Source organism: Halichoerus grypus, chromosome 6 (genome assembly GCF_964656455.1).
Source record: "Halichoerus grypus chromosome 6, mHalGry1.hap1.1, whole genome shotgun sequence".
In the NCBI taxonomy this organism is placed as follows: Eukaryota; Metazoa; Chordata; class Mammalia; order Carnivora; family Phocidae; genus Halichoerus; species Halichoerus grypus.
This window is the reverse complement of record NC_135717.1, coordinates 32,287,986-32,315,275: the sequence shown is the minus strand read 5'-3', so window position 1 is coordinate 32,315,275 and position 27,290 is coordinate 32,287,986. Positions and strand designations below refer to the sequence as shown.

Genomic DNA, 27,290 nt, shown 5'->3' with positions numbered 1-27,290 from the left:
ACATGACATGAGCTGGATGATGGAGGTTAGCACGAACCTCTCTCCCTGCTTGAGGCGGAAGAGCTGGAGCACAAAGATCAGGAAGGCAATGCAGCAGAGAATGGTGGACAGAATCATGGTGGCCTGGACTGCCTGCATCGTGGCGTAATCTGTGGGGAGAGGGCGAGAGCGCGTGACTGAGGACCGCAGACCCTCAGGCCCCTCAGGGGGACACAGTGACAGGGACAGGTCCAGAGTGGGGATGACAGGAGGCAGAAGTACGTTTGCACAGTATGAGCACAAGAACAGCCAAGGGGTCGTCCCAACATCCCCTCCTCCGCAGCGTCCATTTGAGCACTGGACCAGATGGTCCCCACCGTCCTTTTCTGGAAAATGGAGCGAGAACCACCTGCTCTGTCATTCTTCTCAGTCTGGGTATTGCCCCCAAAGGCATGGCTCCTGGTTGGGGAGTTTTTTTTTTTTCTTTAGAAGTACAGACCCTCAGGTTCCAACCTGGCAGATTCTGGTTCGGGAGGTCAGGATGGATGGGTCAGGATTAGGGGTCTCCAGAGGGACTCTTGGGGATTTGGGGCTCACAGGGCTGAGTGACCTTCAGAAAGTGCTCTGTGGACTACCTAATACCCCCTGAAAAGAAGACAGTTAGCCTTGTGACTGCTCTTTAGGAAAAGAGAAAGCAAGGCTTCTCAGATTAGCCTTGGAGAGCGGGGCTCAGCAGCGGGAAGTCTCAGCAGAGAAACGAGCCAGTCTGGAATGGAGGGCGCTGCACGTGGGAAGGACAGAGCAGAAGCCACATGACGGAGGCATAGAGAAGGGGTCAAGTGCACAGACTGGAGCCCCCTGCATGGTTCTCAGTCTTCTCACCTGAGACTCCTCCCCACCGCATAGGCAGGGGAAGTACAAGGAATTCATTCAAGGATTTTGGGGGTGCTGCAAAAAGGGGGAGTCCCGTGTAAGGGCTGAATGTTATCACCAGGACACAGCTAAGAGAGGTGCGGGGACAGTGGCCAAAGTTGCACAGGGAAACCTAAGAACGAAGCTTCTCCTTTTTCCCCAATTTTGCCTGAAACTGACCGGAGGGAAGTGTAATTCCTAAGTACTTCCTGAAATGCTTCCAGCAACGGATCCTGGTTCATCCTGGCTGCACGTGAGGATCACCCACAGAGCACCTAGGCCCTCGCCCATTCCTTATGTTGAGGAAAGAAACCCGGCCCGCACACACACAAATACACATTGTATGACTCCATCTGTATTAAGTCCAAGAACAGACGGAAGGAGACTAGGGTGACAGAAGTCAGAAATGGTTGCCTTCAGGAAAGGGCTCACGGAACACGAGTGGAAATGAGCCCAGGGGAACTTTCTAGGGTGATAGGAAAGTTCTTTATCTTGCTTTGGATGGTGGTTACGTGGCCGTGTATATAATTGTCAAAACTCTTTAAGCCGAGCCCTTAAGAAGTACGCAGTTTCTTTTTTTTTTTTTTTTTTAGATTTTATTTATTTATTTGAGAGACAGAGAGCATGAGAGGGAGGAGGGTCAGAGGGAGAAGCAGACTCCCTGCCAAGCAGGGAGCCCGATGCGGGACTCGATCCCGGGACTCCAGGATCATGACCTGAGCCGAAGGCAGTCGCTTAACCAACTGAGCCACCCAGGCGCCCCAGAAGTACGCAGTTTCTTGTTTGTAAATTATAGCTCCGTTAAAAACAAAAATCCAGCATGCTACACAGAGAGGAAATAAATCAGAATCTCTGGTGTTGGAATCAGGCACGGGGGTGAACGGGGTAAGGTTCCCCAGGCAAGTCCAATGTGGGGCCAAGGTTGTGACCCTCTGGCTAAGAGTGGTGTTCCCCACATTTGCCCGATCTCAGAAATCACCTGGGGGCTTGTTAAAAATAGAATTCTAAAAAATAAAAAACAGACTCCTAGACCTCTCCCCCTGAGATTACGGCACAGTGGTTCTGGGGCGGGCACCAGGAACCTGTATTTTGAATACCCCAGGTGATGGTGCAAATATGGGTTGCTTCGCACTGCTTACATCTCCTTAAAATTCCTGTATCGAAATCCTAAGCCCCAACGGGATGGCAGTGGGACATGGGGCCTTTAGGGGGTGATCAGGTCATGAGGGCGAAGAACTCGTGAATGGGATGAGTGTCCGGATGAAGAGACACAGCAGCTGGATCTGCTCTCTGCCCTCCACCCTCTGAGGAGAAAGTGGCTGTGCACAAACCAGGATGAGAGGCCTCACAGGACACCAGATCTGCTGGCACCTGTGGGGCACAGAGGCTCTGCTGGGCCCAGAAACAGAGAAGGGAAGGGCACGCACCCCCAGCCCTTGGTTTCTGCACACCCCTCCTGTCTCCAGTTTGCACCGAGCACTCGGCCAGGCCCCTCCAGGTATGAAAGCAGAGAACAGGGGAGCCCTCAGCCTGAGCTAAGGTGTTCCGTATCAGCTCGGCACTCACCCTGAAAGTTCGCATCGATTTCTGTACAATTCGTGTTGTTGACACACACTCTCCAGACATCTGCAAAAAACTCTTCTCCTACCCACCAGGCCTGTAAACGCAAACAGAAACACAGGGAGGGGCTCTTGGTTAACCATCAAAACACTGACTTCTACTCAGGCTCAAGGCACAGTGGCAAATCAATATTCAGGACCAGCGCTTCTCCAACTGCCATGTGCATGCGAGTCACCGGGGAGTCGGGTTAAAATGCAGATTCTGATTTGAGAGGTCTGGGGTGGGGCCTGGGATTCTGCATTTCCAACAGGCTCCCCCGGGAGACCCATGCTGCGGGGCAGCTGAAAAGTAAGACATGGGCCGGGGGGCCAGGCCCTCCCAGGGCGTAAGAGTGCGGATGAGGCTCAATGGGTGGTCACAAGTGTGCACTGTGGTATATCCACATGAACTATAGGGGCGATGTCAGGGGGGTCAGAGAGGCTGAAATCCAGGGGCAAGGCCTGGTATGGAGGGAATGATCAGAAAAAACTCTCCTGCTTTCAGTCCAATCGCATGCTTCCTCTCTGGGCTTCTGCAGCTCCCCACCCCCAGTGGGCCCTCCTTCTGCCTTCCTCTCCACCCAAAGACCTCCTATCTCCCCCTCCCATCCTCCAGCAACCGACATTCACTGAACTCCCACCATGTGCTGGCTACATGTCAAGCGCAATTCCTAACTCACAAGGACACCCTCTGACTCCCTGACGGGCAAAACCAAGGCCTGTCCGTGTCTTCTCGTAAGTGCACAACAACACAAGCACCCAGGGGTACCCCAAAGGATTAACGGGTGCTGGGCTGATGGCTTTTCTGCCCCTAATGTCTGTCTGTCCCTTTCACCATGTCTGGGACCCTTTCAGGATCCCTTAGGGGTAATCGCAAGGCACAGAAAAAGGAGACCCTGAAAGAACACTCACTACCATATATTTCACCGAGCACGGGTCCTCTGGATAATGACAGGTCCAAATACTTGAAGCCACAGCATCAGTGTGATCTCTGCCCTGCCTTTTGAGAACCTTCAGGAACCCAAACCGTTCACTGCATTTACCTCCCTTATGGGATCTAGGGTCGGGAGTGGTTCGGATCCCAGCTCGGCCACTTACTGCCGCATAAAGTCCACAGGTGTCAAAACTGCCCTGAGGCCCAGTTCCCTCATCAGTAACCAGTGCCAGAAGAGGGACGATCTCGTAGGCTTGAGCTGAGGACCAAAGGAGATGATGCACATAAAAGGGCCTAGGACCTGGCCAGAGGGAGCTCTCCCTAAGTGGCAGGTGTTGTGATGGTCTATGTTGTTCCGGGATGATTAATCAACAGGAGTCCTAGATGTAGGAAGAGCTGGTGGCCACTCGTGAGGTGCACTTGGGGGCTTCTGGAACAGTGTTTCTGACTCTAAATGCCTCTGAGGTTGAAATGATCAGGATTGAAGCCAGGCCTTTGGATCAAGGTGTGGGCCATTGAGGACCTCTGGTACAAAGCTTCATTTCCTGCCAGGAGAGATATTAATCTATACCAATAGGTCATTTATCAAATGCATTCCTGCCATATGGCTGCAAACTGGATACTTAAGTAAAAAGTTCAGTTTTTCAGGGGAGCATGGGCCGTTGCTAGGGAGGGCATGGCGAGGTGACTATCAATTGGGTTCCTGATTTATAAGAAGAAGGCAAAGGCAGGAGGGACAGAGATCGCCTGGGATGGGTCACCTGGGGGATCTAGGGCAGTGGTCCTCAACTGAGGGTGGTTTTGCTCCCCCTCAGGACATTTGGCCATGTCCAAAGACATTTTTGGTTGTCATAAGTTGGAGTAGGAGTGCTTGCCATCTAGTGGGCAGGAACCAAAGATGCTGCTAAGCATCCTACAGTGCAAAGGACGGCCCCAGAGCAAAGCATGATCCAGCCCCAAATGGCACAGTGCTGAGGTTGAGAAATTTATCTAGAGGAAGGTTGAATCCAAGCAGCATCCTCAAAGAGCTTTCGACACCCAAGGTACCACACCAGGCTCTGTGGGGCAATCAGGGATGAAAGAAGCCAGGTCCCTGCGAATCCAGACCTAACCATGGGGCGCTCCAAACCTCCACACATAGGCCAAGTCCTTGGGCCTAACCCGAGATGTCTCCGTAGGGAGGACAACCCAATATCCTAATCACCTTGGGGAAGTTCTCAATCCTGCTTCTGTGGACTGCAGGATGCAGGGGTTGTGGGATAGTCAGAAGGAAAGGGGACTTACATTGTCAATGGTGGCGACGAACAGCAATGCAGCAGAGGTGATGTGGAAGACAATGATGAAAGCCAGGAGCACCAACATTTTCAGAGGGCGTGGTGGGGTGAGGGGTCACGCTTAAAGCCCAGAGAGAGATGCTAAAGGGGGTGCAAGAGAGAAATACATTCGTCAATGGCAGAACAAAATTAAATGAAAAATGGGCAATATTTTTTTAAAGATTTATTTATTTGACAGAGAGAGACACAGCGAGAGAGGGAACACAAGCAGGGGGAGTGGAAGAAGGAGAAGCAGGCTTCCCGCGGAGCAGGGAGCCCGATGCGGGGCTAGATCCCAGGACCCTGGGATCATGACCTGAGTCGAAGGCAGACGCTTAACGACTGAGCCACCCAGGCACCCCCAAAACAGGCAATTTTTAGTGGGGTTTTAGAAAATCAAAAACCACGGCGCCTGGGTGGCTCAGCTGGTTAAGCATCTGACTCTTGATTTCTGCTCAGGTCATGGTCTCACCCTTAGTCATGCTCCACACTCAGCAGGGAGTCTGCTTGGGATTCTCTTGCTCTCCCTCTCTCTCTGCCCCTCCCTACACTTGCACTCTCTCTCTCACTAAATAAATAAAATCTTAAAAAAAAAAAAAATCGAAAACTGCTCTTCTCATCATTCCTCCCCTGGAGAGACTTTACTGGACAAAATCTGGCGCGAGGAGCTGCTCCTTGTGGCATCCAGATGCCAAATATTCCTTGTGGAGGAGACAGGTGAGGACCAATTCAAATCCCGAATTCAGAAAAGCATTGCCCCTCTTCCGAGCGGCCCGCTGCATGCGGGCGCCAGGGAGGGAAGGAGCAGCTCTATATGTCCTAAAAGGCTGCTCCCAAGCCCCCACCCACCAGGCAATGGTGGCCATGCCCCGGGGGGCTCACAGCCCGGGGTGGGGGGGTGCTGGGAGCTCAGTCCTAGTATTCAGTATCCCAGCAATGGTGCCTAACAAAGCAAAATCAATCCCAACATGAAACTATTTCCTAATGATATGACCATTTGTCAAATTAATCCCCACTCAAACACCCCTTCTTTTGACATCTACCCCTATTTGAACAACACCTAACCACAAAATGAAGACACAACGAATGGCCGACAGCGGCTGGTTCATGTCCCTCTCCCGGGGCCTGGGAGGACTGCATTTCCCAGCCGCCCCTGCGGTGAGGGTGGAGCCTTGTGACTCATTCTGGGCAATGGCGGCCCGCGTCATTTCCGGGCTGAAGAGCAGGTGTGAGTTCTCCCACATCCCTCCCCTACGAAGTGGCTGGCATGGTGCAGCCACAATTCATGGAAGCCTCCCACTGTGAACAGATACTGTGATGGGCAAATTAAGCCTCTGGATGTTAAACCTTTGAGATTTGCGGGTAAATTTTTTTTACTATGGCTGGACAGTCTGAATAATATGCAATAGGAAGGGACTGCAAAGTAAAATTGGAAATCTTGCAAAAGAACTGGGGTTGTGTCTGGTTTTTAAAAGTGACGCCGGAGAGCTCCTCAAAAGTTGCTGAAGGCATTCATACACAAGGGCTTGTCCTCTCTGACCATGCTTACTCTCACTCATGGGACTCATTATTATTCCCTCATGGGGACAGACGCTCATGGGCTCACACAGGGTGACTCCATAAGACCCAGGACTCACTAACAACCAGCCAGGAGCCTCGGCTGCAGAGCTCAGCCTGGCCAGTCCCAGCGGTGATTCTGCACATCATCACTTAGAAGAATCCAATGAACCAGCTCAAAGATTCTTCCAATTCTTTTTGAAAGAACAAATGCTCCTTTACTTATGCCTGCATCATCTTTTTTTTTTTTTTTAATTGTTCATTAGAGAGAGAGCACAAGTGTGGGGAGAGGCAGAGGGAGAAAGAGACTCCCTGCTGAGCAGGGAGCCCCGATGTGGGGCTTGATCCTAGGGCCCTGAGATCATGATCTGAACTGAAGGCAGATGCTTAACCTACTGAGCCACCCAGGTGCCCCACACCTGCATCATTCTTAACTGTCATCATAGGCTGCCCGCAAACAGATACATTTCTGACCCTTGTCGAAAAGACAACCTAATCAGGCAGGGTCATAAACACCAGGATGATAACAGACTTCATATGTTATCCAGGCCAGATGACACAAAAGCATATGGACACATAACTAAAACTTTCCAGAAGAGTGGGGGGAAAGGCTGTAACTCAGTTTTCTCCAAAGTTTGGAATTCAAATGCTATAGGGCATGATTTTGGTTAGAACACTGATTGATATGGCATTAAATAACACTGAACCACATAGTGAGAAAGTCCCCATTCTAATCCTTCTGAGTCCACCAAGGAAAAAGACCCAGTTTGGTGCTAGCCTGTCTCAAACACTTGCCATTAAAAGAAGAGAAGAGAAGAAGAGAAGAGAAGAGAAGAGAAGAGAAGAGAAGAGAAGAGAAGAGAAGAGAAGAGAAAGGGAAAGGGAAAGGGAAAGGGAAAGGGAAAGGGAAAGGGAAAGGGAAAGGGAAAGGGAAAGGGAAGGGAAGGGAAGGGAAGGGAAGGAAGAAAGAAAACTTTAGGCAGGTCACAGTGTAGCTAGAATTTAACAATGTTGTTTAGATTTTATTACATTTATTTTTAAGGTTCTTTCTTTTTATAAGAAGTAATGCTATTTATAGACAAGTTTGAAGCTTTAAAAGTGAGTCATTTAAGAAAAATATTATGTAAATAAAAGGACTGGTGGCCTTCATTGTTAACAAAAATCCTGAGTGGTTCTCAAATGCCTAATGTCTGGGAGGCACTGCTTTAACACCTGGAAGTGAGTTCAGCTGGAATTCCAGACATTAGGAAGGAGCTCCTGCAGAGAAGAGAGTAAGTTTTTACAAGAGGTCTTGAGTCCAGTGTATGAGAAAGATCGAGGGGCATACAGATTGGTTTGAACTGGTAGATGTCCAGGAAAATTAGGGCAGGTAAATGCCAACTACCTAGTGCTGCCCCATGATGATGCCTGGATCTCCTGTAAAAACAAAATGGGGGTAAAAAGAACTTGTGCGCCTAGGACATTGCTCGTGACCTCACCAGAGGCTTTGGAGAAAATTATTCGTAAGTATAAGAGATCCCCTGAACCTTTAAGAGGGACCCTTTGCTCCTGCATCTTTACACCAATTGTCCCTTTAACCACTATCCTGGAGGCCACTCTCCTACTTCCTTTCCTTCAGGGAACCACTCTTCAGGTTTGCTGTGCATCCTTCCGAAATACCTGCTAGGTGGGAACACTTATTCCGCACTCCTCAGGTTTCCGTGTGGAGGGAACTGCACCAGAGTGACACTTCTGGCCTCATGCCCTGCCCCTCACTCACTCCTTCGCTCCTGATTGGAAGGGGCATCCAGCGTCCCCTTTCAGGATTGGTGGAGCTCAGACGTTAAGGGCGTGCTGCGCAGTGCGGTGCTCTTCCCCACACCTCCTCCCTAGGCGGGGGAGCAGGAGAGTGTGCTCGCTGGGAACCCTGTTAACATTTCCTGTGGGGGGGTGGGGGGCGGTTTCCCCTGGGCTGGTGGGCGCAGGGTGTGGAGCGGAGAGCCCATTCTCCAGCCTAGCTTCTCTCCCCACCAATACCCCTCCAGGATCATTCTCTTTCAGCCATTCCACCTCACTGCTGGAATGGCTGCCGGGTTGGTGTTGGGTTGTGTGGCTCATGCCACAGTCTACTCACTGGTTCCCCACTGACGGCCATCGAGGTCCTTTCCGAACATTCTGCTACTTCAAACTACGCCGCCCGTGGCCATCCTTACATTTCTTTCTTTTTAAACATTTTATTTTTAACTATTCTCTACTCCCAAGATGGGGCTTGAACTCCTGAACCTGAGATGAGGATCCCACGCTCCACCGACTGAGCCAGCCAGGCGCCCCCCAACACACACTTATTAATCTGCACACTTGCATCAGTGTATCTGAAGGGCAGATTCCTAGAAGTGGGGGTGCTGGGTCGAAGGATATGCACTTGTAGTTGATTTTGCTTTTACTTTTTTTTTTTTTTTACTCAGTTTAGCCTACCGACACTTGGTGCTATGCCATCCTCCATCTTCAAAGGTCACCTACTGGACCAACTGGTGTGCATGGCCTGGGGGGAGGGGGGGTGGAGAAGCCTCCATGTCACTTTTTTGACTTATTGCCACCCATAGTTCCCCAGGAAGTGTAATCCTGGGCTCTACACACCAGCCTCTGCCATCTCCTGGGTCCTTCCCAGCGGAGCGCCCCTTCCCACGACACACACCCATCTTTCACCCCTGAACCCTCTGCGCACTCTCTCCGGAGACACTGAAGAACACACAGCCCCCTGGGCTGGGAGCTGCATGAACACTGACCCACCAAACCCAAGGTGGCACCAAATTTAACCTTGCCATTCACAGAGATTTATTTCCCCTCCCCAAAATGTCATACTAAATGCCTATCCCTCTTGCTTCCCCTTGTCCTTGTGGGCTTCAGGGCCCGGTCTCAGTTCCCTGGTGCAGAGTTCCCTGGAGGACTCCCTTTTTGACACCCTTGGCTGGCTCTCCCTCGCACTATCTAGGTCTCAATTCCAACACCCCCTCCTCAGAGAGGCGCCCGGATCACCTGCTATGAAGCACCCACGCCCCCCTCCCCATATGGTCTATCCTGTCCCCCGGGCTTATTTCCTTCTGAGGACCTCACGGTCTCAAAATACCTCATTTGTTTCCATGCTTATTATCTATCTCCCCCTCTGTTCACTGCCGTGCCCAGTGCACAGAAAGCTATTTGCTATTGCTCATAGTTTTAAAAATGTGTAACTGTGACAGCTCTTGAGAAACTCAAAGCCCTGATCGTCCAGAGGCGAGAACTGAGACCACAGCAAAGCAGGAGCATGGTCAAGACGGGAGCGTGTCCTGGCCCCCACTCCAACGGCCCTTTCGACCTCACCGGGAGACCCCTCAGAGGATGGGAGACAGTCTCCCAATGTCAGCAAGCATTTCCCAACGGCCTCTGCCACATGCCCCACAACCCACACCAGGCAGCGCCGGCCCCCGTGCGGTTCCTCGGGCGATTTCTTCAGGGGCCGAGCCAGCCCAGGTTCTGAAAGGCCACCTGGATTTGGGCGTTGACCTGTCTGAAGGTGGGAGGCTGCGCTCGGTGAGCTTTTCAAGCTCCTGTCTAGAAATCCAAGTCTTAAGACTTGCAGGACTTCTTTTCTAAAAGTACGTTTTGATCTACATAATACATGTGATGACAAAGAAAATAAAAACCCCCAAAGATAAAAGAACCAAAGGCATGTGATGAAAAACCAAACCTCCCACCCCCCCACCCCCCCCCAACCCGGTCTGGGCAGTCACTTTTAACCCCTTCAGCTGTGCTTTTCCCCAGAATTCCCTATTTCCAGCCAACATTCCTACACTTCTCGATTCCTCTGCTGTAAACATTGACTTTTTTGCCACCATCGCCCCCCCGCTCCCCCCCGCCCACTCCCTCCATCCCCGCACAGTCTCGCCATCCTCAACGTGGATCACCACCCTTAACATCATATGACCACATAACTGTTGTCAACTGCGGAGCAAAACAGGATGCTGTGATTGCTTTTTCTCTTCTTTGAAGAACACTTCTTGTCCTTGGCATTGCTAGCGGGGGCTCCATCTGCTGTCCACACATCTTTAGTTCTCTCCAGAATTTTATCATTCCGAGCCTTCAGTCAGGCCCCCTCTGCTCCCGGCCACTGCTGTTGCATTCTTCAGGGAGGAGTAGCGAAGTTCCCTGACTGGGAGCAGGGCACGGCAATGCTGGCATGACCCCAAGACACGGAGGAGGTAAAGCAGGTCCCGGCGGGGCGGCGGGGGGGGTGCTCCGAGGGCTCACCCACATGACTCTCCATGATTAAAGGTGGAGCTGCAGTTTACACGGCACGTCTTGTTTTGGACCTTCACGTCAACCCTGTGAAGCTGGCCGGACAAGGTATCATTATGCCCACTTTACAGATGAAAAGACAGGCTCACCAAGGCGTCAGGTGATTTGTCAAAGTTGGCAGAGATGGATTCCAACCCCCGCTTTTGCAACTCGGGCTCCGGGACATTTTCTGCTACCCTCCTTCCTGCTCACATGTTTAGGGCCTAATGAAAATCACACGGTGGCCCAGTTCGCATCAGGCGAGGGGACACGGGCAGGGTCTGCATCCTTTACCTTTGGTGGGCCTTCCCCCCAAGCTCTGCAGCAGATGGGAGGGATCTGGGGAGGCAGCATCTCTCTACACTGGTCCATGAGCTAAGGCTGGGATATGACCGGGCATATTAGAGGGGGCCTGATGGAGAACTGCACGTAGGTCTTCATTTGTCCTAAAAATAGCGTTTCCTGCATTTTTGATCCTGTTAGCTCACTGGCCCCAGTGCTGAAGCCAGCATTGTCTTTATTGATCTACTTGGGAGATGGGTCTGGATTTTGGAGACAGCTTTTCCTTGATCACTTGATCAACGCAGCCCCTTTCCACCCAGAAACTCAGGTGGGTCTTGCAGACTCTCCAACTTGATTTAGGTGCAATGGAGGAACCACGGGAAAGTATCTTGAGATTGAAGGCCTACATGCTCTCCATTCTATAAAATACCCACAAAAATAATCACATAAAATAATAGGGAACCCAGGGCATTAGAACTTAAGATTCAAAAGAATTTTTTTTTTCCCCAGGAAAAAGAATCAGTAACTGGCAGAGGAGGAACAGTGAATGGGTTTCTGAGAGCAAGCCCCCTCTGGGCGTCAGACCTGGAGTCAGTGGGGGTGAGGCACCGGGAGGTGTCGGTGGGACTCTGGAAATTCTGCGCACAGAACGGAGTATCTGCAGCTCAGGGAGTTTTAAGTTCTGACGGTGTCTTTCAGACATCCCGAGTCTTTCAGACGGTGGATGGGAGGAGGGACAGCACTCCCCGAAATGTCCAGCCAGACCTCAGGTGACAAACAAGACACACCAAACATTGGCATCTCCTCGCTGGCTCTTAGGTAGAGGTGCCGTCCTGCTTTACCTTGGCCTGATGTTTGCCTTGTGTGTGTGTGTGTGCGTGCATGCACACACTGCACGTCTAGTTCTGGGTGGGGAGAAACTCCTGCTGGTGACTCACCGGCCCTCCCTCCCCCAGGAGCGACACTTGGTTTGCTGCCGATGGTGGGACATCCCCATGAGGTCTCGCAGGTGCGAAAGAGGTTATGGGGCCTGCCCCAAGCAGAGTAAGGGTCCCCCCTCTCCTTCCTTCCGTAAAAACACAGCTCCCTGCTGCAGCCCCCCCCCACTGTGGCTCAAAAGAAGGGGATCTGGCACTTGCTCGATGACATGCTAGGGAACAAGAGAGCGAGCCGGCCAGCTTCCCGCGGGCAGAGCACACGCTGTTAAGACGGCCACGTGGCCCACCCGCTTCTATTCCCACCCTCGGGAGTTCTTCCTACAATTTAAACCACGGCCCATTCTCAGCCCGAGTTGGAGCCCGTTCCCGGAACTGGAAGCAGGAGGACAATCCTGAGCTGTGGAAGTTTTCAAAACAGACCTGAGATGTCTGGCGTCTGGAGGTCCGGGGTCATTCCCTCGACCCAGAAGCACTCCACCCACAGCTCCGGCTCGAAAGGCCAGATTTGAACCCTGGGGGAAGGCCACGCTGCCGGAGGGACTCCGAGGCCCACTCCCGAGCTGAAGGTGCTCCCCCCGGGGCTGGCTGGCGGGAAGCCCAGCCCCTCCCACCACCCACAGAGCTCGGAGGGGCAGTGGCTTTGGCCTCCGTTTTCAGGAAGGCAGAGGTCAGCTCGGCCTCCTGCCCTGGCATCTGGAGACCAGCCATGCTGGAACATCCAGGCGTCCAAGATGCCCTCGGGCTGGCGGAAGCCCCTGTGCCCTGGGCGGCCCAGCTCTGCGTTCACTGTGGCTGGGGCTTCTGGGCATAGCGCCAACACTTGGCTCTCCACAGAAAGGGCAACAGGAGGGACAATGGGATCTAGCGGCGTTCCGGGGCAGAGGCCCAGGATGATCCTGCCTGTGCAGCCCCGAGTCTTTCAGTCTATTGGAATAATCATGACCACAATGCACCGATGATAGCAGCCAACATTCAGTGCCTCCTAAGCTCTTACTCATTCCTCGCAAAAACACTATGATGTAGGTGCTATAATTAGCCTCATCGAATAGGTGAAGAAAAGGCTCAGAGAGGTTAAGCAACTTCCCCAAGGTCACACAGCTAGCGAAGGCTGGATCTGGGATTTGAACCCAGGCAATCTGCCCACCCAAAATCTGAATTTCTTTTCCCTCCTGGGGTCCTATGCCTTTAAGATCTGATCAGATGGGTCCGAGTTCCTGGGGCCACAGGTGGCTCTGGATGCTGGCCAGCACTACATACCATTACTCTAGGACCCACAAAGTGAGACACAGGTCACCCACGAGTCCCCCAGGCTGAAAGCGCCTGTCTTCACTGCACGCAGGGTAAACACGTGTCATTGACGTGATAGCCCCCCGTCAGAAGGATGGGCAAGGGCTATGATCCCCTTTGCAGGCTAAAAGTCAAACTTAGAGGATTTGCCCAGATCATCAAATTAGCAGGTGGCAGAAGCAGGCTCAAACTCCAGCCTTCTGCTCACTGTTTTAAAATGGAACTATTATTCACGCAACGAGCATGTATTGGGAGCCCACCACGTACCTGGTGGTGATACACAGATGAGTCAGGCAGGCCCGCGTCCCCTGGGAGCGGCCGGGTCTGTGAAGAACACGGGTGGCTACATAAGCAAACATGACATGAGGGCATGCATGCTGTGAGAACACAGAGGGAGGTGTGAGCAGCCCCGCGGGGGCATCAGAGGCTTCAGGGAGGAAGTGACATCTGAGCTGGGTCTCGAAGGGGAGGGCGGGAGAACAGGCGGTTTGGCAGGAGAGCCAGGGGACGGGGCGTGCTCGGAGCACCGCAGTGCAAGTGTGAGTAGGGTGTGTGCTGGGCAGGGCCCGGGGCTGGGCCAGACGCTTCAAGGGCCTCACTAGGGCCTTGCTCGGAAGCTTGCACGTTGTCCCAGAGCCCGAGGGGAGGGGTAGGAGGCTTTTAAGGAGGAACATACTGAAACCTGCCTCTGGAAGAAACACATTCCACAGTCAGAAGATGGGTTAGAAGGGAGGCAAAGAGGGGGCACCCGGGTGGCTCAGTCACTGAGTGTCTGCCTTCAGCTCAGGTCATGATCCAGGGTCCTGGGATCGAGCCCCGCATCGGGTTCCTTGCTCAGCAGGAAGCCTGCTTCCCCCTCTCCCACTCCCCCTGCTTGTATGCTTTCTCTCTGACAAATAAATAAATAAAATCTTAAAAAAAAGAAGGAAGAGGCAAAGGGGTAGATCCCTGGTGAGAAACAAGGGTCTGGACCGAGGCAGCAACAGGCTGGTGAGCAGATAAGCGAGTGGGAGCTCTCCAGAAGTAGAATCACCAAGCCTGGCCCCAGGCTGGGGGATCGGGAGCCCCCAGCTTGAGCAGAGTGGACACTGCTTCCCCTGATGTGTGTGGGTCGCTGCTGGAGGAGCACGTTTTCGGGGTGAGGGCAACGGCCCCCTGGGAGAGCCACATCTCTCCACAATAACAATGTAACAATGTGGAAATGTGTCCAGGCAGTGGGAATACGGGCAGGAGAGAATAGGAGTGGCCAGCAGACCCCCGGGTCACGGGTGGCACACGGAGCCCCTGGTGGATATGCAATCCCACCGGGAAGAAGACTGGGGGGTGGGCACAGGATGGGGAGAAAACCCAGAGCGGACAGCGGGATGCAGAAGCAGAAGCCGAGAGGAGAGACCAGAGAAGGCGACGTCGGGCAAACTTGCTGATGACGATCTCAGTGACGTGAACTAAAGCCTTTCTTTACTCTTCTCCCATAGCACCTGTCCTGGCCTGATGCTCTGCTGTCGTTGTTTACCTGCGTGTTCTCGCTTCCCCTGCGACAGGGCCCTCGTATGGCATGCAGATGGTACTCCCAGCAGTCAGAACAGTGCCCAGTTCGTAAACGGTGCCCAATAAATATGTGTCGAAGGGCCAGCTGAATGAGCCAGATTTCAAGGAGCTAGAGAGCTTAGAAACGCAGCTAGATGTTTCTTTCAAGTTTGGTAATGGAAGGAGGAAGAAATACTTATCAAGGGCCTAGAGCCTCTTCCCCAAGATAAAACCCTGGGCCTAGATGGTTTCACGGGTGAATTCTGCCAAACATTCAAGGTAGAATAATACCAAATCCATACAACAAACACCTCCATAAAATCGAAGAGTAGGGACCCTCCCCCTGACCCCCCGCCCACACCCACACACATGCTCTCATTCTATGAGGCCAGCATTACCCTGGTTCCAAAAGCAGGCAAGACATCACAAGAAAAGAAAAATGCAGACCAACGTCCCTCATGTTCACAAGCACAGAAGGTTTTAACAAAATTTTAGCAAATCGAACCCTCAAGAAGAGAATGTAGGGGTGTCTGGGGGGGGCGCAGTCGGTTGAGTGTCTGACTCTGGTTTTGGCTCGAATGGTGATCTCGGGGTTGTGGGATGGAGCCCCGCGTCATGTTCCACACTCAGCGCAGAGTCTGCTTGAGATTCTCTCTCCCTCTCCCTCTGCCCCTCCCACTCAAGCTCTCTTAAATCTACTTCCCCACCCACTGAACCCTGGCTGCCCTCGTGATTTCTTCTATCTCGGTGCCAATGCTGAGCCGGGGCCTCAAGAGGCCTCACGCACTTCCTCTCTCTCTCTCCCTGCTCAGCTACCCCAAGAACAAGCCTGGCCTGGCTTGCTAGAGGGTAGGAGACTGCACGGAGCCCAGGTGAGCCTTTCCAGCAAAGACCATGCTGGACCAGCCAGCCCCCAGCTGACTCACCAGCTGACCCCAGACCCGTGAGAGAGCCCAGCTGAGCCTAGTCTGCATTGCCCACCCGCAGAATCATGAACTAAACAAGTGTTCTCTGTTTTAAGCCATTATGTTCCAGAATGGTTTGTTACACGGCAAGAGCTAACTGGTACAGGGGAAATGGTGCTTTAACAGATTCCGTTCTCAAGGACAGAGAGCAGGCCTTACTCATCTTCATAGGCCCAGAGCCCAAGGCTCCTCAGCAAATTTTTGTTGAATGTCTGCTAGTTTGGGCAGCTTTTGCAGAAGAGCTAATAACTGCCATTCTGCCAATGACCAGGCCTGACCCCTCAATTGAAGATCTCACGGCTGGCTGCTGTCATCCAAGGAGCTCCTTGTAATTACACCACCCAGAAACCCAGACCCCAGCCCAGAGAGGCTTGCTGGTGTCCTTGCAGGCATACATGTCAGCGTGGGGGTGAGGTGGATTTGGATTCAGTGGCTAGGGGTGAAGCAGGTGTCAGACGCAGGGTGTTACCCATCCTCACAGCCCATAGGCTGGGAACGTGTTCTCCTTCACAAAACACTTTGTATCAGTGCCTTTCAAGTAATCCCCGGCCCGTCAACGGCATTCACTAACACAGCCTTGTCGTCTTTCCTAAGTGACAGGAGATGTCCTTTCTACAAGTGCATTCTGCTGGCAAGTTAGGGACCAGGAATCACTTCCTACAACTTCGCCAGGCCGGACGAGCCTTAAACCATTAGAGGCTACTTCAGGCACCACCCCCGCCCGCTAGGCTTACGTCCCTCCCAAATCCATCACTCCTATTCCCGCCTTCAGAATCTCAGGGGTATCCACATACCACCCTTGCTCCTACTGGGTTCCTCACTTTTTAAGCTCACATCTTTATAAAAGGAGACCCGGGATCAGGACTCACATGGAAAGTCAGCATCACCTGCCATTAATCGAGGGTGCTGGGAAAAAGAAATACAATGAAAACAAAACAACGTGATTAGATGCCCAGCTAGAAACAGCGGCCACTGAGAGCTCATGACCAAGGCCAACTCCGTCTCTCCTTGCTGCAACAGGATGTCACATGTGTTTGGGAAGTATTAAAGATGCTGCCACAGAACTGAGACTTTCTCCCTGTAAGGTTGGAAGGGAACTCAAAAGGGAATGACTTTAAAGGGTTTCTATTTTATGTCATGCTGGGTATCTATCTTACCTAACATAGCTGTGATCATCAGTTGTATGAGTCAACTTGGTTGAGCCACCGTATTTCTGTGAGGGTGTACTTTAGAAGCGATTAACATTTAAATTAGTGGGCTTTGAGAAAAGCGGATTACCCTCCCTCACGTGAGTGGGCCTCGTCCCATCAGGTGAAGGCGTGAAGAGAACAGAAAGGCTGACCTTCTCCAAGCAAGAAGGAATTCAGCCCGTGGATGGCCTTCAGACTCGAACTGCAGCATCAGCTCTTCCCCGGGTCTCTGGCCCACCAGCCCGCCCTGCAGACTTTGCACTCACCAGCCTCCATAACTAGGTAAACCAATTCCTTAAAATAAATCTCTCTCTCTACATACACACCTCCTGAACTGGTTCTGCTTCTTGGAAAACCCTGACCAACACAGCATCTCTCCACCAGGGTTCCCCACCCATACAGAGTCACTAACCTGAGAGCTGGCAGGTCACGCCCCTTAACTGGGGGGTCGGGAGGTGGGGGTGGGGGAAGGACAGGAAGAAATTCCCTCCGTGAAACACTCAAGATCAGGGCAGACGCTGAGCCAGCTGGGGAGCCATTGCCATGAACTTGGAATCGCAGGGTACCATTTCCCTGCCAGGATGCCTGGTGAAGTTGGGGGGGAGGATGGGCTGTGAAGGAAAGGCTATCCCCCAAATCCCTTGCCCTTTGGACTGGGGCACCTCTGATGATGTGGCGTCTGCAGCTATGACCCTGTCGAGCCATGGAAGTGGGAAAGTGACCCCACACAATGAGAATCGCGAACTCATGCTGTCTCAGCCGAAAGGCACTGTGTGATCATGCAGAGCCACCCCTGCCCGAAGCCTCCGCCTGCATTATTTTCCCAGCACCCGGTTTCCATCTGTATGTGCCCCGGGACCGGGGACCTCACCGCTTCCTGACCCCGCATCTAATTATCGGGCCCTACATTTCAGAACAAGGGTTTCTAAGACTCCATTTGCCTGTCACCTTCTCGAGTACCACCGTGGGATTCTACTGCGTATCAGTCTTTAAATAAACCCGTTCTCTAACAGAAATACGCGTATTTTTAAAAGAAATCTTTTGGCTCCCTGGAAGCGGAAAATCAGCATCATTGGCCACAAATAGAGACTGATTGTGAAAATAAACACCCCCTCCCCCCAAAAAGTCCACAAGTCCTGGCTCAGTGCTGTTGTCTGTCAAAGGGCTGAGCCGGAGACCCACTCTGTCTGGCTGAAGAAGGCAAACTAAGTCGGAAAGGCATGAAACGTCAGCACCAGCTAACATTTGCCCGCGGTGGAATCAGAACCATTGAAAGAGAACTGAAAAGGGGACCAGTTTCTCAAAAAGTGGCTTAATGCCATTTAATGTTGTGTCCGGAGCCACCCAAAGTCACTCCAGCATCGTGCAGAAAACAGCACCTTTCATTGATTGCAGTTTTCCCTCAGGCAGCCCCCACCCAGGGGGCTGCAGAGCATGTGGCCCCCCCTTCCTTCCACACATGCCCCCCACCGCCCACTCCGCTGGACCAGCCAGTCCCAGAACCTTCGATGGGTCCTCACTTAGACCCAGAGGCCCCAGCCCCCAGGAACCTGCTCGAGAATCGATAGGAGCCTCACCAGCAGAAGCTTCCAAGGAGCGAGCGAGCTGGTGGGGACATGACAAGGGGCAGCCACTTGGCACAAGAGTCTGGCCGCTCTTCAAGCAACTACGGTTACCGTAGGACCCAGCAATTCCACTCCTAGGGATTTACCCAAGAGAAAGGAAAACACATGTCCAGATATGTACGGGAATGTTGACGGCAGCATTATTCGCAACGGCCAAGAGATGGAAACAGCCCATGTATCCCCCAACTCATGAATGGATAAACAAAATGCGGTCTGTCCATTCAGGAGAATATTATTAGGCCATGAAAAGGAAAGAAGCCCTGACTCCTGCTATCACGTGGATGAGCCTTGAATATATTACGTGAGGGTAAAAAATCCAGACACGAAAGGCCACATAGCGTATGATCCCACTTATAGGCAAGGTCCAGAATAGGCAGATCTGTAGAGATCGAATGCACATTAGTGGCTGAGTTCACTGGGGGCTGGGATTCCAACATCTCCATCCTCTGACCCCACAAAGACTCCTAAGAGCCGTCTGCGGCCCCTGACGCGGGAGTGAGGGTGAAGACTAGAAGATTCTCCAGTAAGAGGGCCTCCAGGCACTCAGTGTCCTCCTCCCAGCTGGGAAATCCCACCTGGCCTCCTGCTTTCGAGGTCGGCCTCCAGGCTTAGAGGACAGGCAGGCCCCTGAGGGCAGGGAAATGCATCCTCCAAGGCTCCTCAGCTCCTGCCTGGAACCTGCCATGAAAGCACCAGGGCCCCACATGGGAGAGGCTGGGCCAGGGCTCAGGCCAGGCTCCGGGACACGGCTGGGTGGGTGCCCTGGGGTGAGGTCCAGCAGCCCAGGGGCTGGGAGCATGACTTTCCAGGTGTCTCCAGAGGGGTGAGGGGGTTCTCGAAATTCTCTGGAGCAGGGGAAGCCGCATCATTAGCAGCCGATGCCTGTGGCATCTGGGGGATGGGTGTGCATACCACGGAGTAAAGGGGCTCCGGGTGCAAGGGCACCACTGCCTCATTCCTGCCCTGTGCGTGCACCACCTGTTCTCCACGTGGCCCCTGTCTGTCCGACAACTAGCTTAAATCGGTTAGTCTTTAAATGGGAATTACTCCATAAAATGGAAATCAGTAACCCTTGCCAAGGGATTGACACTTTAGTAATCCACTTTAAAATAAACGTGAGCACACCCCAGTTTGTAACGTCCGCCTGTATGCTATAGAAACCATCTCCAGAGGCCCGCGGGCGTGCAGACCACACTCTGGGCGTGGCAGTGATGAAGCCGCTTTCGGGCTCTGGCCTAGAAGAATGTGACCCCGCGTCCCACTGATATAAATGGATGCTGACCGTGACCCCCAGGCCTGACCCGGCTCCAGACAGAGTCAGCTGCAGGAGGGGAAGGGGGCAGCTGCCCGTCCCCAGTTATCTCGCACACTCTCCCAAATCTCTCCCCTCCGTTCTCACCCCCTGCAGCCTGAAGCTGGCTCCTCGCCCACCCACCGGGGGCCTCCTTCTGGGACTCCTCCCCCGGGGCTGGCTGAAAAGCAGAGCCCAGGACGCCAGGTGCCTCCCTCTCTCATGGGCCCGGGATTCACCGGGTACCTACTGCGCACTTAGCTCCACGCCGGACGCAGGAGGTGCCCTGGTGAACTCAACAGGTGGGGATCCCTGCATCCACCAGCCCTTGCCTCCCTCAAGCAGGGGCCTGTCCTCCATGAGACAGGCTGGGGGGGTGGGAAGCTCATGCCCGGGACCCTCGGGGCCAAGACGGCTGACTTTGGAGGAATAATGCTCGCCTCCCAGACACCCACCAGAATATCTCTAACAAAGGAAGTTTCCTGGCTCAGAGGGCAGGGATGATTTCAAGAAGAGGACGCAGAAGTCTGTTTTTACAATGAGGGACGTGACGGGGATACATCAAATGCAGTAGGGTCTCTGGGGTCCATGAGGCTTGGATTCAAACCCAAACACAGCCACTGGGTGGTTTTAAGCAAAAATTCTAAGGCTCTGCTCTTCCATCTATAAACGGGAATAATAATAGTCCCTACCTCATAGGGTGGTTGTTCATTTTAAACGAGATAAAGGATATAAAGCCCGCAACCCAGGAAACTGCTCTGTGCCCTACAAATGCTATAATAATAGCAATGCTAATTATTATTCTTGCTCCTGACAACACTGGCAGAATCGAAGTCATTTTCTACTACCCTCAAATTCCAACCTAAAACACAGTTCCACACCTGGGTCCTTGTGTGTCTCTGAATGCTCTTCAAAGCTCCAGGCTCCCATCCCCCACGGAGTCCTGGACACCTGGCTGGGGTTTTCATCATGGTCCTGCCGAGGCCACTGTATCACTGTTGCCCCCTCTGCCGTTCACAGCACCCGGACAGGAAACCCATCACACCCACGAGGCATCCACAGTGGGATGCTCCAAGGGGGTGCTCCGTGGGGGCTGGAGGGCACCTCCCAAGCTAAGTCCCCATTACTCCGGCCCCGGGTGACCGCCCAGCCCCCACCCCGCCCCTCTGTCCACAGAGCCTCCAGCAGGCCACCCAGCTCCTAAAGCTCCCTGCCCCCAAACCTGCAGAACCCGAGCAGCTTGCCGAATTCAGGAACACCATTTGCCTATTCTTGAACTTCGGGTATGGAGGTAGTTCATGAATCTGTTCTCTTCCTCCGTTCCCGGCTGCACACCCACAACCATCACTGCTTGGGCAAGTCCTAGGGACTCTTCCCAGCCCATCTCCGGTCCTAGGGGCTTCAGGAAAGCCTCGCCGGCCGCACGACCATGGGCTTCCCTGAAACCACATCTCTCGACCGCGGTCCTGGCGCTGGTGCACGCGTGTCCTGGACTCATCATCCCCTCACCAGACAGCAGCCTCCTTTGAGGAGAGGGAGATCCCCCTCTGCCTGTAGCAGCTCACTGCACAGAGCTGCTAAATAACACCCACCAAGAGGAAAGCAGGCTAGCTAGCCTCTCCCTCAGCCTTCCCTGGGTTCAAGCAAGCCACTTCTGTCTACATCTATATACCAACTCCTCCAATCCACAGAATGACGTCCAAGGTCATCCCAGCAGCACACTGACCCTCACTAAAGATGGTGAGACTCCCCGGGAAGCTGAGTGGCTACTCGGTCTTAAGATGAACACAGGGGCTCTTTGCAGAAGAGGAGCTTGGGTGGGGAGCTCACAGATGCTCCGGATCCCTCATGTTGTCAAAAGTGTGAACTGTGTCCATCCCATAAGTTCCGGTTATGCCAACTCCCAAATGTCAGTCACTCCAGGCCTAAGATTTTTGTTCCGGGTCACCTGTGCTTACTCACGAAATCCCTCAATTCTTTAAAAAAGTGCTTTAAAGTTGGGGCGCCTGGGTGGCTCAGTCGGTTGGGCGTCCGACTCTTGATCTCAGCCCAGGTCTTGATCTCAGGGTTGTGAGTTCTAGCCCCTTGCTGGGCTCCAAGCTGGGCGTGAAGCGTACTTAAAAAAAAAAAAAAAAAAAAAACTTTTAAAGTTGAAAGCATACACTTTAGTTTCACTCTACCCAATAGTATCCGTGAAATTATGGGTATGGGTGCAGTTTATGTTTTTTTGAAATACCAACTGAGAAAAAGACATTAATTACTCTTTCCTGTTTTATGTTCAGCTGCAGAAACTTTTAAAATTATCTTGCGTGCTACCAATGACAACCCAATGTGGGACGCATTCATGAAAACAAGATTGATGAGATGACTTTGGGTCGTATTTATTCACTGCAAATTTTTTTAATTAATTTTTTTTATTATTAAGGAAAGGCCGGTTGCCAGATAAGCTGGTGATCAGAAGTGTCAGAACAAGAAATCTTCAAAGTGCCTTCTCTATGGGGAAGCAGTCTGCACTGAAGGACTTAATTTGTCCATCCCTCCATTCTGGGCCATAGCTAGTTAATTCACACTTATATTTCTCAAGATCATCGTGATGCTGAACGTCACCCTGCGGGACCCTTCCTCCAGCTCTAGACGTAGGAATGCTAGGTAGCTTCTAGAAGCTGAGGTCATCCAACCTGTCCACAGAGGGCAGGAGTGCGGGCAATCTCTTCACCCTCAGTTCCCTTTTAGATCAACAGAAGCCCTGCTTCCCAAGGACGGTGAGGGCTGAAGGAATTCAATTATTCTGGTTAATGGCTACTCAGGCAGTGGAGATACCCACGTGAACAAAACCAACAGTGTCTTCAGATGGGAAGGAGGGAGGGGCTCATTTAGCCGATTCTCCTCCAGCCCCCCTCTTCCCTACATCCTGCCCCAGGATGGGCCAACGTCCCCAGAGTCCGACAGCTGTGCCTGACAGTGACCCAGTGCCAAGTGGGAGTGACCCATGCCTAAGCACGGCTTCCTGCCCACCTTGCTCCCATCAGTACGTAAGCGTGGAAACCCAGCATCCTAGATGGATGACATGCCCTAAGGGGACCCTGACCCTGGGGACCTGGCCTGGAACCCCAATGACCACTCCTAAGCCACTGGGCTCCTGGGCAGTGAGTCCCTAGATCCAGATCTAGTCCTGGTTCTGCTGCCAACCTGCTGGGTGATGTTGGGTGAGTTAAACCCCGCCCCCCCTGCCGCGTGTCCCTCATTGTCACACTGGGACTTTCTAAGGTTCTCATGCCCTTGAAATTCCCCGATCTTGGGCCACGGCTGCCCTGAATGCAGAGAGCTCTCACCCCCAGGCCTCACCCCAGGCCTTCACCCAAGGTCTGGCTGCCTGGAAGAGCCCAAGTGACTGGAACAGAGCTTCGCTGGTTCTTCTGCGTCAGAGACACCCCCCCCAGCCCCCACCCTGGGTATCGGGTTACTAGCCCAGCACTCTCTTGCTGGGTGGCAGCTCTGTCTCCGATATTTTTAGACACCCCCTTGGCCTGTCCCTAACGAAAGCCAGATGCATCTGAAGAGGAGTCCACTCTCTGCCCTCTTTGGGTAACTCCTGCACAAAGCCAGACTCCATCCCTCCTGGGGCAAGCAGGGGAGCCTCCTCTTCCTGCCATGCCCACCCCAACCCCTATTCCTTCCCTGGACAAGCTGAAGCCAACCTCCAAGACTCGGGCCTCCGTGGCCTGTGCAGAGGCCCCACCTGTCCACGGAGCCAGGCAGCAGCTACAAATTGCAACACACACACACACACACACACACACACACACACACACACTATCTGCCCAAGGACGGTGGCTGGACTCTTCCTCCCAAACAAACACACCAACCAGCCAGCAATCCAATGCCATCCCATCTGGCCTGGAAAGGCATTTATATATTTTTGTCTCAACAGCCTTCCCTCCCTGGTTGTGTCCGGCTGAGCCTACTATGACAAAGGGCTGGCCTCTGCTGGGCTCCCCATCCACCCCGAAGGCGGCAGAGAGGGACAAGAGAGTCCCCCGGGGATGAGAAATTGGCCAGTGGAGTCAACTGATGAATCACCTGTTGCCGTAAAATGGAGAGTCTGTCCGCACACGCACGCGGTTTTAGCTCCTGCCTGGAATATTACATGAGAGGCAGAGAAAGGAAACCTAGGTGAAACTTTCGCTTCCACTCCAGAAGAAAGGGCCTTATAAAATACCCGTGTGTGCGGGGCGGGGTGACCGAGCGGGCCACGCCAGTCAGACACGGTGCCACCTCTCCCCTGGGTGGGGCGGTCCAGTGGCCGCCCCAAAGCCTGGCCACCAGGCTGGCCACCTCCATGCCTTCCACCACAAACACCTGTCCCCAGGTCTTAGGTGAATCTCAGTTTCCCCACTTTGGGGACAGAGGAGGCTCCAGGCTATGTGGCCTGCTCTCGGACTCTCACTCCCACTCCCCAATTCCTGGCAGGGGTGGAGGTGGCAGATCCCAAGTCCCTCAGTGGGAAAACAGGTTCGGCACCTTCCTGCCACCCCCATGCCCCTCCCTCGGCTGTGGGCTTGGCATCTGCCAAGGCCCCCGTGGGCATCTGGGCCCTGGTTTCTCCAGGAGGGTCTCTCCCGAATTCCAGGAAACCCACCAGGGCATTTCCAGGTGGATATGGGAAGCCTTGCGGGGCGCGGGGCGGGGGGGGGGGGGGGGGGGGGGAGGGGGGAGGCTGATGGGGATTCAAAGTCTGGCTCTTGGCACTTACTGGCTCAGTGAGCTTGAGAAACTGAATGTCTCTGGCCTGCCTCTCCCCACCTGCCACCTGGGAGCGGGGATGGAAGCAGCTGTGTGAGGCTTCCAGAAGGGGAGAGAGTGGGCGCAGTGCACACTGTCAGGCGCCCTGCAAATGTTCCATGAGCTTTGGTTCTCATCCTGGTCCCTTCCAGACTCCTGGGGAAACCCGAACTCCTGTCCCCTCCTCAGCCTCCTTACACTTTCTTATAGTGAGGCCACATTCTGGGGACAGGTGACCTGCAGCAGTCAGCAGCCTCTGAGATTCCTTACTAATTCAGATGGAAGCAGAGAAGGGGCTGGAGCCTTTTTTTTTTTAATTGTGGTAAAATATACATAACCTACTATCCATCATTTAACCACCTATAATTGTAGATTTCACATACATTAAATACATCCAAAATGTCATGTAACCATCATCACTATCTATACCCCAAATGTTTTCGCCCTCCCCAACAAAAACTCCAGACCCAGTAAGCAGTAACTGCCCACCCCCTGCCCCAGTCCCTGGTAACCTGTACTTTCTGCTTCTGTCCCTATGAATTTGCCCCTCCTAGGTAGCATTGGCAGGATCATACAGGATTTGGGCTGCAGGTTTCTCAAGCCCCTCACCCTTCCTCACCCCATCACTTTTCAGGCTGGTCTCTCCACCTGGTACACAGCCAAGGTGAAAGATCACCCCCTGACCCCACCCCACCCCACCCCACATGCACATCTTTGGAGCCTGGGAGGAGGCAGTGCGCCTTTTCCCAAACCTGAAACTGGGCTGTCTGCCTTGTTCCAAAATAAGGTTTTGGGTTCTGTGGCCTGGACGGAGGGCTTTGCCCTGCAGGGTGTCCCTCCTATCCAGGTACCCTCGACTGGCCCCTGGTCATAATGTCCCCCTGTCAGCCCCAAGTTAGGGCCTCCTTTGAGTGTGTTTAGGACCCTGGATTTGGAGAGTGTATAGTCCCTCTATACACGAGCTCTGGCCTCCCCTTTCTCTGGAATCCACGGGTGGGGTCCTCAAAGCCCCCCACCCCAACCAGAGTGGGGAGCGAGAAGCCTCATCCCAGCGGCGCCTCCAGGCTCCCCCACCGCTCCAGACCTAAGGAAATTGCTCCTCGTCGCTGGGGGGCGCAACGGAGCCGCCGCCGGGGCCGAGGAGGGGACCCACCGACCCCGGCCTGGGCGCAGCCCGTCCCGCCCGCTCGGTGAGGCGGGGCACGGTGCGCCGAGGCGCCCGAGACCTTCCTGCGACACGGGACGGCCCTGGACTCCGACAGCCCCGGGAGCGCAGTTGGCCAGGGCGAGGGGAGCCGCCCTGACTCCTCCCCAAACTTTTCCCGCCCGCCTCGGCGCAAAAGGCGCAGGAAGCAGTCCGGGGGTGGGGAGGTGGAATTCGGGGTCCGGGGTGAACTCGGCGCAGTGGGGGGCGGGGGGGAGTCCGCGCCCTGGTCGTCTGGCTGAGGACAAGTGGGATTTCGGTACGGATGGGCCTCGGCCCCTCCCTGCTCGCCCCACCCAAGGCGGGGACCCCCCTCGGTCCCGTGGGTGCGGGGGCTCGCGGCCCGCTCCCCGGGCGCACGCTGCTCGCAGCCCCGCGACGTGGTCCCGCGCCCCGCGCGCGCCTCCCGGGGAGGGCGAGCCCCACTCACCGGGCGCTGGCGGCTGGACGGACGGACGGGCTGGGGCGCGAGGCGAGGCCGCCGGGCTGTTTTGAAGCTCTGGGCTGGGACTGCGCGCCCTCCCTCCTCCCTCGCGGTGGCGCGGAGCCTCCTCCCCGCGTCCCCTCCTTCCCGGATCCCGCCTCCCGGGCCGTGATGTCAGGGGCCGGGAAAGCGGAGTGGGAGGGACAGCGGCAGGCGGGAGGGGGACGCTGGCGGGAAAGGCCACAGCCCCGGGAGCGCCCCCGGCTCCCCGGCCGCCTCCCCGCGCTCCCCCGGCCAAGTTTGGGGCGGAGTCTGTCCCTGGGTCGGGGGAAAAGGGAGAAAAGCGCCGCTCCTTCGAGCCAGGAGTCTCTCCCCCGCGCTCTCCCTGACAGGTTTCCACTCCCTCCCCTCCCCTGTCCCTCGGCTCCCCCTTTCTCCTCTTCCCCTCCTTCCCGTAAGGGTTAAGAACGAGGGTTCTGGAATCCGACTCCCTGCTTTAGAAACCCTTCTCTGGCGCTGTTCTTCAACTTCTTGCTCCTGCCCTTCCCGTTTCCCGCCTCAGTTTCCCCACCTGGAAACTGAGAGGACTCATGTGCTCTGGAGGTTCTTGGGGGGATGGGGGAGGAGGCCAGAGGGACCCAAGCCTCATCTGTGGAGTGGGGGGAGCAGTTAGTATGTGGAAAAATTGAAGAAATTCCAAAACAGGGCCACGGCGGGGAAAGTATAGTTTAAGCCTTTAATTTAACAGGTTAATGCTATTGGCATACACCCCAAAATACAAGGCAGGAGACTGTGCTACGGAAGAGAGAATTAGAAACACTTTTAGGAAATACTAATTTATTGTGCACTAGCTGGTGGGGCCAGAATGCCATGTTTAAATTGTCTGATGCAGGACACCTGGGCAGCTCAGTCAGTTAAGCATCTGCCTTCCGCTCAGGTGATGATCCCAGGGTCCTGGGATCAATCCCCACAAAAGGCTCCTTGCTCAGTGGGGAGCCTGCTTCTCCCTCTGCCTTCAGCTCCCCCTGCTTGTGCGCTCTCTCTCTCTCTCTCTCTCTCTCTCTGACAAATAAGTAAAATCTTTAAAAATAAATAAATAAAAAATAAATTGTCCCGTGCCTTTTTTCAGTCCTGCTGGGGAGCTCTGCAAGGGGAAAGCCTCCCTGGGTGGAAAGTAGAGATCCTTATG

General features: G+C 53.9%; 1 protein-coding gene across 5 annotated transcripts in view; it reads right to left on the bottom strand.

Annotated features, from left to right (window-relative positions):
* The window catches only part of EMP2 (epithelial membrane protein 2), a 75,155-nt gene that overhangs the window by 3,575 nt on the left and 44,290 nt on the right, over positions 1 to 27,290 (bottom strand). Inside the window, exons 1-4 of one of the 5 annotated variants that reach the window (XM_036070518.2) lie at positions 26,108 to 26,264; positions 4,708 to 4,838; positions 2,458 to 2,548; positions 3 to 149 (exon numbers count right to left, since the gene is read on the bottom strand). In XM_036070518.2, the coding sequence (XP_035926411.1) occupies positions 3 to 149; positions 2,458 to 2,548; positions 4,708 to 4,785 (316 nt within the window). In that variant the 5' untranslated portion in view covers positions 4,786 to 4,838; positions 26,108 to 26,264. Of the gene's footprint in view, positions 1 to 2; positions 150 to 2,457; positions 2,549 to 4,707; positions 4,839 to 12,226; positions 12,376 to 13,360; positions 13,381 to 21,417; positions 21,438 to 26,107; positions 26,265 to 27,290 lie in introns of those variants that run through there. The other 4 variants (XM_078074811.1, XM_036070533.2, XM_036070544.2 and 1 more) reach the window with 4 other exon arrangements.